The sequence below is a fragment of the Rhea pennata genome, chromosome 8, assembly GCF_028389875.1.
Source record: "Rhea pennata isolate bPtePen1 chromosome 8, bPtePen1.pri, whole genome shotgun sequence".
Lineage (NCBI taxonomy): Eukaryota > Metazoa > Chordata > Aves > Rheiformes > Rheidae > Rhea > Rhea pennata.
In genome coordinates, this window is record NC_084670.1 from 10,776,130 (window position 1) to 10,789,356 (window position 13,227).

Here is a 13,227-nt window from a genome sequence, read left to right on the forward strand (position 1 = left end):
TACGCGGCACAGCTCCCTCCCCGTTCCCAGGTGAGGGGGCTCCTGAGGCCGGACATCTTCTATTGGGGGCCCTTGGGAGGGCAGCAGGATGGGACAGAGGTCCCCAGCACGGAGAGGAGGAGGAGGAGAAGCCACAGGGGAATGAGGAGGCAGCGCAGCCCCCCTGCCTGGGGACGGGGAGGACTGGCCGGCAGGCAGGGCTCCAGGGCAGGGCTTCCTAAAAAAAAACCCTGCAGGGACTTCCTCAAAAACGGCACCGGGCAGCGGTGCAAGGGGAGGGAGAGCAGAGCCGAGCCCCTCCACGCCGCGCCGAAAGCGCGAGCGGGCGCAGCGCGGCGGAAAGGGGCTGAAGACGCAGGGCGTCCCCACGGCCACGCTCGGGCCCCCTCAGCGCCCGAGGTTGCTCTTTAAGCTCCTCTTTCCTCCCCTAAGCGCCTTAGGGAAGGAGGGGCGAGAGGTGCCGGGGCTTTTTACGGCAGCCGTGATCCACACGGCTCCCACCGCTTGCTTCCGCCCTCCCGGAGGCCCGGGGCTAAGCACGATCCGCTACCCAAAAATGGCCTTGAACTTGAGGCGCCCGAGATGCTGGGGTTGCCAGCATTGCCGCTCCCCAGGGACTCAGATCCCGCTGGAGCCATTTCGGGGCTCAAAGCCCCTTTGCGAGGAGCCATCTGAGGGCCACATGCGCCCCCAGCCAGCACCGCGCGTCCTCTCCTGGCCTCAGCCGGGGGGAAGCGTGGTTGGATGCGTTATCCAGGGACATGGCCACCATGTCCCCCCAGACAACAAGGCCATCCCTGGGGAGCCCCGAGTCCCAGGGGTGAGCCAGTGGGGATTCTCTGATGTCTGCTCGGAAGGCTGAGCTCGAGCCGCCCGGCACGCAGAGAGCCGGGAAGGGGCAGAGCGCGCCTGGCGCCCCGGCGGCCCCGGCGGCCCCGGCGGCCCCGGCAGCCGAGCCCTCTCCAGGGCCGCCCACAAGCTTTAAAGCTCCTGGGAAAGGGGCACCAAAACGGGGCAGGAGGAGGTCTGAGCGCCACCGCCGTGGTGGCTCCAAGGATCTGGAGATGACATCTGAGAGAGGCGTATTGCAGGGAGGGAATCGCTTCCCAGCCCGGGCCCTGCGCCCACGGCTGCCCCTGGTCACAGCCCACCGCACGGGACCGCCAGCGGGACGCCCCCTTGGGGGTCACCCGCCACCGGCGTCCTCCCTCGTGAAATTGCATTTTTTCCTGCCACCTGGATTGGGTCTCCAGGCAGGGGGGACACAGGAGATGGCAGCCCGGGAAATCCTGCCACAGACTGCCCAGCCCCACTGCTTGCACCGATCTGGCCCTGGTGAGGATCTGGCTCCCTTCTCCTGCAGTCTTGTCTTAATGCATTTGCTGTAATTGCCCCTTTAAACTCCCCATGGCAAAAAAGAAAAAAGAAGGGGGGGGATTTCTTTTAGGTCAGGCTGTGCTAAGACGGTAAAAGCAGATTAATTTCTCAGAAAAGCAATTCAGATTTTTCCTCCACTCCCCACCAGTGATGCAAGCTGGGCTGGCAGGCAGGTGGGGGCAGCCGTCACAGGGGTCCCACGCGCTCCCCCAGGGTGGCATCGCTTGGGGACGTCCCCATGACCCAGACCAGCATGGCAACTGGGGGGACCTCACCAAGCCACAGGCCAGATGCAGGATCCAGCCAGGGGATCGGGCCAGGACCCGGCCGGGCTGGAGTCCTGCAGCGCTTTCCTGGGAGGCTGGACACCCACCAGCGTCTCTCCCTTCACCTTGGCTGCCTCTTTGCACGAAACCTGTAGGAATTTCTTGCCTCGGAGACATCTAACTCTCTGCCAGATGCGGCCAAACCCGGCCGAGGGAGACGTGGGGTCAGACGGACGGCTGGCTGGCGCCCGTTTTGCTTCGCGAGGGAGGACAGCGCCGCGTCTGTCCCCCGGTTGTCTGCAACGCTGCTCTGCCCCCGTTCCTGGCCCTTCTCCGGGACCGCCCGGTGCCGGCGCGGAGCCGCGGGCAGGCTCACGCGGCGATGCCCGGCTCGTTCGCAGCCCGGCGTGGCCCCCCTCCCTTCCCCTGGGATCATGTGTCTCCACCAGTCTGCAGCCCCTGCTGCCCCCCACCCTCCCTGCAACCAGCACAAACACAGCCAAAAAATACGCCGGGGCTGCGGGCAGCGCTCAGGGGCGCAACCGACGGGTCGGGGTGCTGCCGCCCGCCGGCGGCGGGGGAGCCGGGCCAGCCCCGGCCCGCGGCTCGCAGCCCGGCTCCCCGCACGGGAGCCGCTGCTAAGCAAAGGGAAGCGGAGCGGGGCTCTATCAACTCCCGTTTAGACTTGCTCAACCTGCACTTTTGCATCTTCGGGTCACCAAGCACCCAGGACCTCGCCGGGGCGGTTCGAGGCGGGCTGGTGCGCGCACGTCCCCCGCAGCCCGCTCCCCTCCCCTTCCCACGTTCCCAGAGGTACCAGGATATTTCAGAGCAGCCCCAAGAGGCCCTGACACCCGGACAGGGTTTTCCTCCCAGAGCGATGCCGGGAGCAGTGCAACGGGGTGCATCGCCCCCCAGCCCGGAGCGGGGCAGGCAGGGAGGAGGCCTGGGGGCCGGATCCGGCGCCAGCAGCGCGGTGGTGCAGAGCCGCCGTGTCTGCACGGGCAGGCGCCGAGCTCGCGGCCGCCTCGCAGCGCCCGTGCCTCTCCCGGCGTGCCGAAGGGGTCCGGCACCATCTCCCTAAGCCCTGCCAGCCCACAGGCGCTGCCGCTTCGGAGGCAGGCTAGACACCGTCTCCCCCTCCGACCCTCCGAGCCGGAGCCTGGATGCGTGTCACGGACCCGGCGCCGCGCTCGCGCCACCCTCCTCCCCTCCTCCCTCCCTGGAGCCTCGGAAAAGATGGTTTTTCACACAGTCTCTGTGCAAGGAACTACTTTCAATTACTTAAATGGCTGCATTACTTCAGGGACAGGCCCTTGCAGAGCTGCACGGCACAGAGGGAGGGGAAAAGCCCAGAGGACTTTTAAACAGCTCCCGTCGCTAGTTATTAAAGTGTTTTAGTGCCTTGTTAAGAAAGCCTAATCTCTGCGTATATCTAAAAAAAATATTAGCTTGCTGGTGCTTTTATTATAACCGAGGTGGGCGTTTTCTGGCAGCGGCTCAGAGCCCGCCGGGCTCGGGCTTGCTCTGTCAGCTTGTTTTCGTACCTGACAGAGCCCAAGAGCAGAGCAAGGGCAGCAGGACAGAGCAGCGAACCGGCTCTTCCCCGGAGGCCGTGCAGGCGGAGGCTGCGCATCCAGCTCCGGGCTGTTTCCCACCCACGGGTGCTCTCGCCCCATTGCTGCCCCAAATCACCTGGCTGGCAGTGAGACAGATGTTCCCAGGGTATTTCCCCAGGGAAGGTCTGGGACAAGCTGGATTTCGGTGGCTCAGATTTGAAGGCTCTGGGCAATTTAGGCTCTTGTAGCAGAGACAGAGTCACAGGACAGGAGATATTACTGAGACAGCTGATATCTGCAGAAGATGTCCAAGGGGACAGAAATGACCTTGCTGAAAAGCTAGCTCTCATTTAGCTCAATGTGTCTCCAGGCCATCGCATGTTTTAGGGACTAACCTCATGGGACAGACCCGGGACGGCTTCTGGGACAGCCCCAGAGAAGGCCAGTGGGGGTATCCGCATTTGGGTACCTGCAGAGCCATCTGATGGACGGGAGAGCACATAAGTAAAGAGCTGGCGTAACCCCCAGCCTCATTTCCAGCCTTGTCCTGAACGCTCAGTCACGCTGCGCTGGGTAGTGCCAGTAGATTTGCCCTGTTTCCTTAGCTGGGGAGCTGCACGTGGGAGACATGGATGCTCCTGTGCTCCGTGGAGGCAGGCTGAGTAGTGCCCCGGTGCTGGCAGGGTTGAGCAGCTCACTAGTGCTCATCAGCAGAGGCTACGCAGCGGCAGGAGCCCAACCCTGACTCCTTTGCATGACATTTCTCCTCGCAGCCCTGGGCTGCAAAGAGCAACCGCAGCTTGCCATACTGTCTGGCCTTTCAGTGATGCTCAAAGCAGCCCAATCACTGCGGTTTAGGATTTGGAACAGAAACAGGCTGGGTATTTTGTTTCCAGGGTTTCCTTCATATTTTTTGTTTACCTAATCCCAGAAGAAAAAAAAAAAAAAAAAAAAGGAAATCCTGTGCAGCCCTCTTGGCTCCAGTATTTGCCTCTCCATCTGCAAAAACTCACAGTTTCAACGCCAGAAGCCTAAGCGGATGCTGTGGCTGGGACAGCAGGGCTGGGGCAGAAGACTGCATTTGCTTTGGAAAGGCTGGTGTTTTCATGAGCAGCAGCTCCAGTGGTCTTAAAGGACCCACCCCAGCAGCCAGGCCAGGCCAGAATCAGCTTCCCAATACCCTCAAAACAGAGCTGTGGCTGCTCCTTCTCTGCACCGTGCTGGAGAAATCTCTGCCATGCACCCAAGGGGGCTAGATAGGACTGTGCAGAGAGCAAATGTGCAGCCAGAAGGCCAAACCAGATGTGTCAGAGCAGGGAGAGAAAAACCTCCCTGTTACCACATCATGTGGAGCTGGTTGGAAGGGAGGTGTTCCCATGGGTGTACCCACTCCTACCAGCACAACACCTGGCTGAAACAGCAATGTATACCAAGGGGAAAGCAACAGGAGACACTGGAGACAACCAAAACCTCCTGGAGGGATGCAGAGGAAGGAAGCAGTTACCAGTTGCTGCTGGAGACATAGTTCTGCCTAGCTCAGCATGCCCGATCTCAAGGGAGATTCAATCTCACCAGCGTCCTCCCCACCACTCTCCCTGGTAGACCTGCTCAGGTACCCAGCTGCTTCAGGAACAGTTCCTAGTGGCAGGTGTCATTGTGGTGAGGTGATGGGGACAGATCCCTAGACCCAAGACCTGTGCCTGTTTCAGGACCGAGGCTAAACCTGCCTTGTCTGCGCAGCTCTGAGTTGCTCCGTCGCACCTGCTCCCAGTGGCTCCAGAGACATTTCTAAGCAGGATGGCTGTGGTAGGAACCTCTCCCCTTCCCTGAGAGGCCCCGTGTGCTCAGCAAAGCACCAGCAGCAGGGCCTTGCAGAAATGCTACCATTTATTAAGCCAGCCATTTTTGTCAACAGTGGTTTTCAACAGCGTCAGAGGACTTACCATTTCCCCTGGACCCACAGCTGATTCATTGCATGCAGGACTAAAGGAAAGCCAGGGACAGCTAGCCTCGAGGGATGTAGTGGCTCAGCTGGCAGTGGCATAGCTGCCTACACAGGAAGCTGTAAGGTGCTCACGGGTGATCGCAAGCCAAGCATGACTTCTCAAGGGCAAGTAGATGGGACCCACTTGCGCAGGGCAGACGAACTCTGGTTTGCTGGGATTCCTCCAGGACCTTGACAGACACCATCCCCAAGAATTTGAGTTTTGTCCTGCTCTTGGCCATGAATGTCAAAACCTTTCTGTGTCCACCCAGGAGAGCTCTGAGGATCTCTCCTGCTGCTGTGTAAAAGAGGGTGCTCACAAGTCTCAGCAAAGAGCAGAGTCCCATTGAAGCTGCTGTTTCAGAGGTACAAGGCTAAACTCAGGCAGACCCCAGCAGGCACCCAACTGCCTTCCTAAACTTGTCCAGCTCACACCACCTCTGGTCTAGAAATATTCACAACATCTTCCCCCCTCTCTTGGTTTGCCACTGACTTCAGAGACATTATCCCAACTTCCACCACCTCAACAAGGAAACAGCCAAGCTGGGATTCACAGACAGAGAGGAACAACGGCACCAACTCCCTAATGAGGCTGTCTCCACACTCAGTCAGGAGCAGATGCACTCACAGGTAGTAAAGCTGGGACACCTCAGGTTTGTTTCCCTACCACTGTGCAAGTGGAAGAGCCCCTCTCCTTGAAACAGAGGCTTCAGGATGCCAAGGTCCTTCCCCGCATCCTCATTTACAGGGAGCAGTTTCTGCCAAGCTAACATACAGCTCCAGCTGCAAGCCATGCTCTAAAAGCCAGCAAGAGGGTGTGCTGGGAAGCATAGTGTGTGGATGGTAAAAGGCACGGGAAGAAGGCAAGGCTAACAGGGCAGAGATGTCTCTAGAGCAGGGACATTGCAAATCCACCCTTGCAGAGGAACCTCACATTTCCGGTTACTGGCTGGCTGCAGAGATCTGTCACCATTCATCACACAGATGAAGAATCCTGGCCATCACCTCCATCACACTGCATCAGGGGAAAGCATGAGACTTAACAGTAGTTTGAACCTCACAGACTCTGCCAGGCTGTCTGTACACTCCCACTTCATCAAGACCAGTACTTTTTGACTGGGGTTTCCTCATGATTTGGTCACAAGGTGGGAGACAGTCCAGAAACAGAAGAGGAAAAATGGATTTCCATCTCCCACCAAGTGCTCTGCTCTTCTCACATGTAATCACCCTTGATAGATACTGGCCTTCAAAGGAAAGTTGGAAATGAGCTTGTCCCATTGAGATGCTCAGAGCGTTCTGCTCACAGTCCTGCCCCACAGCTCTCACCAAGCATGCTGGTGCCAAGCTGTGGACGTGTGGGAGCATCTCCTGTCCTCTCTGAGTGGTGGATTTGGGGAAGGGTCCCCAGCTTTTGCAGCTGAGAAGCTGAGGAACAGAGGGCTGACAAAGAGCCAAGGAGAGAATCCAGGAGTTCTGCTGTCCCAGGTGTCCCCCACCAACCCTTCATTGCCAGCTCAAGCAAGATGTCCCTCTTCAAGGACAACGGAGGAGTCACCAGCCACCAGGTCCCTGCTTGTGACCAGTCACCTGCAAGCATCACCCTGCAGCAAAGGATTAAACTTACAGGGACCCACCCTGCCCTGCCTCTCCCAGTTGCCATGGGGCAGGCATTCCCCACAGTGCAGGGGGCTGTCAGAGGGCAGCATGACACAGCCAAGCCAGCCTATCTCCCCTTCCCTAGCAATATCACTCTCCCAAGCAGAAACACATGAAGCAGAGCAGATGTTTGGCAGAGCTGGACTGAGAACACGAAGGCATGGGCTACAAAAACGTCACATCATCCTGGGACTGAAGCCAGCGCCAGTGGGCATCATACTCCAGGTGCACTTTGCTGTTGAGTTTGCAGTTCTCAAAGTCAGCTTCAGCTTTCCGAGCCTTCCCACCTGGGTTACCCTTCCCCAACCTTTCCCCAGCCCCTAAAGACAGTTTGGTGTCTTTGCCTGGTTCCAGAGAGGAGGGCTGCTTGCCCAAATAGCCATTGGCCACTTGGGGCTCCTTAGCAAACCGTTGCTGGTCCAGACAGCTCCAATCCTGGGGGAGCCCAGCAGGCAAGTGGTCTGCGTGGGGCCATTCATGCTCCGCTTTGCCCTTCTCTTGCTTTGCAGATAAGCCTCTGTCATGGTCAATCCTGGCCCAGTCCTGCTCTGCCCTGGCCAGGGCCCTGCCTGGCATGGATGCTGTGGCAGGGTCAGCAGCATTCTGGGAATACTCATCCATGTCATCAGCCAGTGTGTCCAGGTAGCTGCCAATGGAGATGCTGTCCAGCTTGTCATTGGGGTCCTGCAAGCTGTCCCAGCTGCCCCGCCGCGATGCCTCCTGGCTCTCCACCAGGCTGTACTGACTGCTGGTCAGGCTGCTGCAGCGGCTGGTCAGCGTGCTCTTCTCCTCCAGCAGCCATTTCACTGCCTCGATGCCCTCGTTCACCACCACCAGCTGCTGCAGGATTTTCACATCGACAGCTCTCAGGTAGGCCTGGCAGGGAAATGGAGAGCGCACAGGTCAGGAGGAACCAGCCCCACTTCCCCCTCCATCCAGAGACCAAGACCCCGAATCCCAGCCCACACCTTTCTCTCTCTGGTCCCATTGCAGCCTGGAATGTGCCCAAGCCGCCGGCAGCTCCAGAGAGCAGAAGCAATCCAGAGAGCCAGGAATCCACTGGACACGCCAGGTGCAGTGCCACTGTACCCACTTCAAGGTAAAAACATCACTGCTGTGGTCATGGGTCTCACAAGCCACTTGAATACCATGCATGGGAAATGCCTGGCAAGGAAACCCCCATCCTCTTTCCAAGAGATCCTCTCCCAAGACCTGGGGACACTGTCACCTGGGACCAGTGGCACATGGCAATCGCTGGCCAGCCAACACCCTCTAGAAAATCCATGGCATTTACATCACTGCCTCCTATGAGGACTGGAGAAAGCAAATGACTGTAGTCATTGGGTCCAGACTGAAATCCCAGGGGGACAGGGCCAGAGTGTTCGGGGAGGAAGACTCCAAGACATTATTAAGGTAAGGATCTTGCTGGACTACCAGCTCCTCTGGAGGCCTGGGCAGTCCCCCTAGCCAACTCTCTGGGCTGTTTCAGCTGGACCCTTTCATGCATTTTACCTCTCCCCTTTTCATATAAGTGAGGTGTCTGATCCGAGCCAGGGAAGCACAGTGCCCACGTGACATGGAAGGATTTAGAAACTGAGGTCTGAATCACTCCCAGAGCTACCAGCCAAGCAGCATTTTTTTCAGGACGTGAAAGAAAACAGGTGACAAAGCATCCGTCCCGGCAATTGCTTGGGCACAGCCTGAGCAGCAGCTGGGGAGACCGTGGAGGGAGACGGGAGAGATCACAGTACTCGCATTGCTGATTCTTGTCCCTCCGAGGCTGAGGGGAAGCTCTTCACAAAACTTCAATTGCTGTAGAAACATCTGTTTTCCTAACGGGAAGGCCAGCCTGCCAAGACATTCTTGCTTGTATGATACTCATTGCTGAAAGCCCCTGGATTTCCCCTGCACAGGATGGAAATACATCGCCAGCAAAGGGAATAAGAAGGGATGGGAAAAAGAGAGAGAGGGAGAGAAATCCATAATGGGACAGTTATGGACAGCCAATGCAAGGGGGTATTTGGGGCATGTTCCTCAAACATGCGAGAGAGGCTGCAAGAAGCCCTTTCAGTTGGACTGCTGCAGACACTGCATCTGAGCAGGGATGGCAGCAGGGCAGACCAGATGTGGCTAATTTCCGCTTTCTACCTCGACACATGCAAAATGGTGCATATTGTTTCTCTGACTCTTCTTTTTCCCCCAATTTTGCAAAAGGTGGGAAGAAAAACCCAACACGTGTTGGCTAAAGGAGCTGCAAAGGGATGGTTACGGGCAACCAGCACAGTCCTTTCGGGCTCCCACAATTCCCCACAGACATGTTCTCAAACTCATCCCATCCCTCGCACTGACACATGAAAGAAAACCACACAGTCCCCTGGGACCATTTCTAAGCACAGCAACTGTTCCCAAGCATCCGGTGGCCTTCCAGTCACCCGTCTGTTGATGACCCACAGGTCCCCTGAGATCCCCATCTCCGGTCCCACAATTAGCTCAGCAACAAACCAACAGAGGAAGGAGCTTGAGAAAACTCCAGCCAGAGTTTTGGCATGTGACGCCTCTCACTTAGTAGGACACAAAGAAAATGGGCAAACATTTGTAGAGACCCTGACAATAAACCCTTCCTCCCCCCCGGCCCATCAAGCTGGATTTTTTTAAAAAAATAACAGCAACAAGAGAGCTATAAACTGCCCAAATTGGGGCCGGAGCCAGCTTTGAACTGCAGAAATTTCCTTTCTAGGCAAGCTATTTCTAAAACTGCCTACAATGGACTTTTCTGCATGTTTTGCTAAAGCATTTGGCCTTGGCGCAGAGAAGACACTGGACTAGGAAGTCTGGCAATTCCTAGCATCTTCCCTGGAGTCTGAGTAATTGCATTTCTCTCTGCCACATCCAACTGCTTCTGTCATGTATGCAATGGACAGAGCAGAGCCCTGAGGTCAAAAGCCACTCTGAGATCAGTTGGTGGGATGCAAACGAAAAAACACCCCCTATTTTTCATTTCCTGGAAAGAGCTGGCAGCTGCTTTGCTGCTATTTTATGCCAGCCTGAACCCTGCTGTTGCACCCCTAGAACACCCTGCAACAAAACAAGGTTGTACGGAAGGACCTCAAGAACCTCTCAAATAGATCAACTGCATTTTATTCCTCCTTGGTAGCATTTCTTTCCTAGTACAGGACATACCCTGATGTCCAATACAAGGTTAATCTGAGACAGCACAGCTCACACCAGTGGGCAGGTGGTGTGAGGAAATAGTAATAGGTCTTCTCTTCTCTCCCCAGCAGTCAATGCTCAAGAAACCAGTAGACACCTTCTACCTTTGAGACTTCTAGGTTTTGTGTAATGCAGGGGGAAAATGGCCAAGAAGTTCAAAAGTTATGCAAAAAAAGGAAAGATAGACAGACATACCTATGGGGATGATCACTTTCTGTGGGACCTCAAGTAAAATGAAAAACCCAACCCCAAACCCAAGGCACAAAAGTCTAACTAGTCAAACGCCAGAATCAGCCTGAAGTAAATGCCTTGGCTCTGCCTCCGCAGGGGCGTGCAGCAACGAACTAGCAAGTCGGGATCTCCATTTTCACAAACAAAATGTTTCTGCCCTGTCCTCTCCTGTCCCTGCTGTGTCCCCAATGCATTTAAACTCAGAGCCTTCCTTTTGCAATGCTAAAAAGCAAGCTGTGAACGCCCAGGGTGTATGCAAAGCCTGGGGCTGCATGAAGGCAGGATTTACTCTCCTCATTCCGAATCCGCTTCCGTCATTCCTGCAAGGAGGAATTTGACCTCCTTAGATTAGGAAGGGAGAGTGGGAATTTGCTCCCTCTCTCCCCACCACCCACTGCCAGGCAAGTTTCTCCTTTTAGCACTCACTTGCTAGAACAGCAGGGTGGTGCGTGGGCCAGAGATGCTTCAGAGGAAAGTTTGCTGGCATCGCTATGAGGAGCTGGAGTAGGGGGGTATTTAGGTTCCTATTCACAAGGGAATGAGGGAGAAAAGGGGAGCCCTGTGCTGAGATTTAGGATTGGGGCTCTACTCCTAGATCTGCCACCATCCAGGAGTGGGCTGTGCCTCACTTTCCCCACCTGCAGTCTAGGGATGCAGCCACCGACCCCTGTGCTTTGGTCTGCTGATGCAAACAGCCAGGCCAAAGACAGGAAAGGCTCTGGCTCTGCACCCCGAGCTGAGGTTAACAGAGTATCACCCCAAGTCTGGCCCCAAAGGCGTTTCACAGACTATGAGTCGAGCCCGCCTGCGTGGGGCTGCTTCTGGGGTGCAGGGCAGCAGCTCCAGGCGCTCAGCTCCCCGCCGGGGCGGCGCAGGGCAGCGCGGGGCTGGGGAAAACACCAGAGCGCCTTCCGCCTCCTGCAAGCGGCCAAGGGCTTTCAGACCTTTCTCCTCTGGTCAGAGTGCGACCTGGCAGTCAGCGTGGAGGAAGGGTGAAAGGTTTACGCTGCTGGGACCAACCCCGGGAACACCGAGTGGGCCGGGAGAGGTTCTCAGGGTCTCCTCACAACAGGACAAATCCCCAGTACAGACTGCTCAGGCCGGGCCAGTGCTGCAGGTGGAAGACCTCCTCGGCGGCAGGAATGGATGCTGGCTATATTTAGCCCCTTTTCCTATAGAAACGATGCTTATTCAATCCTGCTCTGAGCGTGCGTGCGCGTGGGAGAGTCCCTTCCCCCAGTAACATTTTAACCCATTGCCCAATCTCAGCCACGTCTCCTGGAGGAGCAGGGATATTTGCTCCCTCCATACTGCATGGAAAAATAAATAAATAAATAAATAAATAAAATTAAAAGGAGACAAGAAAGGTTATAGCTGTTTTCCCCTAACCTCTCAAGAAAGGCTGCAGCTAGAGCTCAGCCCTTCTACCAGGCACCAGAGAAGCTACATCAGGAAGCAAACCACGGGGAAAAAGCTCCCGCCAGCGCCCACGCGCGGGCGCGTTACCCCGCAGGGACTCGAACCCGGAGCGGCGAGGGGTCGCCGCGCGCCCCCTTCCCTGGCGGATCCGTCGCCCTCCCGCCGCCGCACGCCGCCCCACAGCTGCGGCGGCCGCCAGCTGTCCCCGCCGCCCGCGCGGCGGCGGCATCCTTGGGAACCCGAAAAATAACAATCCCACGCCGGGACTGAATCCCAGAAAGCAGCAGGGGGACGGGAAAGCGGCTCGGCCGCGCCGGGGAGGAGGGGAAACGCAGAGGCAGAGGGTGCCGAGCGATGCACCCAAGGGCAGGCGGTGAGTCGGGGGCAGAGCCGGGGAGAAGCCCCCGCGCGCCGGCCCTCCGTCGGGGCAGGACGGGAGCTGGGGACACCCCGCGGTGGGGCGGGGACCCCCAGCGCCCCCAGGCCCGCGCAGTCCCCAGCGCCGGGGCTGCAGGGCAGGAGCCACCGCGACGCCCTTGGCAGATGTCCCTCGCTGGGGGGACGCCCTGGAGTGGGCCCCCCCAAAAAAAACCAAGGGGGCTCAGCCCGGGGTCCTCACCGGTGGGGGAAGAGGAGCCATTTGGCATCACCCTTCAGCGCCTAGCGCGTCCAAAACGCTGCTCTTTCACCCCAAAACGGTTAGAGGAAAACTTTGCCCGCATCTAATGCCCCCAACGCCGCCAGAAAGCGCCGCTACCGGCCCCACAGGGGGCCCCAGTGCCCGGGGCGGGGCAGGGGCGAGCCGGGAGCCGGTCGGTCCGTCGGTCCGTCCGCCCGCCCGCGAGGCGGCCAGCCCCGGCGGGCGGTGCGCGGGCCCGGCAGGCCGCCCGCGGCCGCGGCACTCACCAGGTCGAGGCGGAGGGCGCGGAGGCGGTCGGCGAGCGGCGGGCGGGCGCCGCGGGCCGGCGCCGGGCTCGGGCTGGCGGTTGCGGCTGCCGGCGGCGGTGGTGCGGGACCGGGACCGGGACCGGGACCGGGACCGGGCTCGGCCCGCAGCCCCCGGAGCAGCCCGGCGGGCGGCCGCCGCCCCACCTTGCTCGCCAGCTCCCGCAGGTCGGCGGGCAGCGCCTCGCCGCCGCCGCCGCCCTCCATGCGGGGTCGGGCCGCGCTCCCGGCTCGGCGGCACCGGCACCGGCACCGGCACCCGGGCCCGGCCCCGCCCCCACCTGCCGCGCCCCGCCCCGCCCCGCCCCGCCCGCCGCGCTGCGCCCGCCCCGCCCCGCCCCGCCGTAAGCCGCCGACCGCACGCGCACCGCTGCCGTATTTCCCCGACGCAGGGGCACACGCAAGCCCCCAGCCCGCGTGGCGGCCCCAGCAGGGCCCCCGGGCCGGGCTGCGCCCCCGGCTCGGGCCGCGACTGCCGCGGGCGCTGGGGGAGCCGCGCCGCCCTCCCTCCTCCGCTGCCCGCACGCGGCTCGGCGCTGGTTTACCCCCGAGAGCCCGCAGCGCGGCCTGGGGCTCCCTG

At 59.0% G+C, this 13,227-nt stretch overlaps 1 protein-coding gene across 1 annotated transcript; it reads right to left on the reverse strand.

Annotated features, from left to right (window-relative positions):
* Window positions 1-5,071: 5,071 nt before the first annotated feature.
* On the reverse strand, window positions 5,072-12,854 carry LURAP1 (leucine rich adaptor protein 1). Its single transcript, XM_062581882.1, has 2 exons — window positions 12,609-12,854; window positions 5,072-7,718 (listed from the first exon to the last, which is right to left on the reverse strand). Exons 1-2 carry the CDS (start codon window positions 12,852-12,854, stop codon window positions 7,008-7,010), a joined length of 957 nt encoding a protein of 318 aa, XP_062437866.1. The 3' UTR covers window positions 5,072-7,007.
* Window positions 12,855-13,227: the final 373 nt, after the last annotated feature.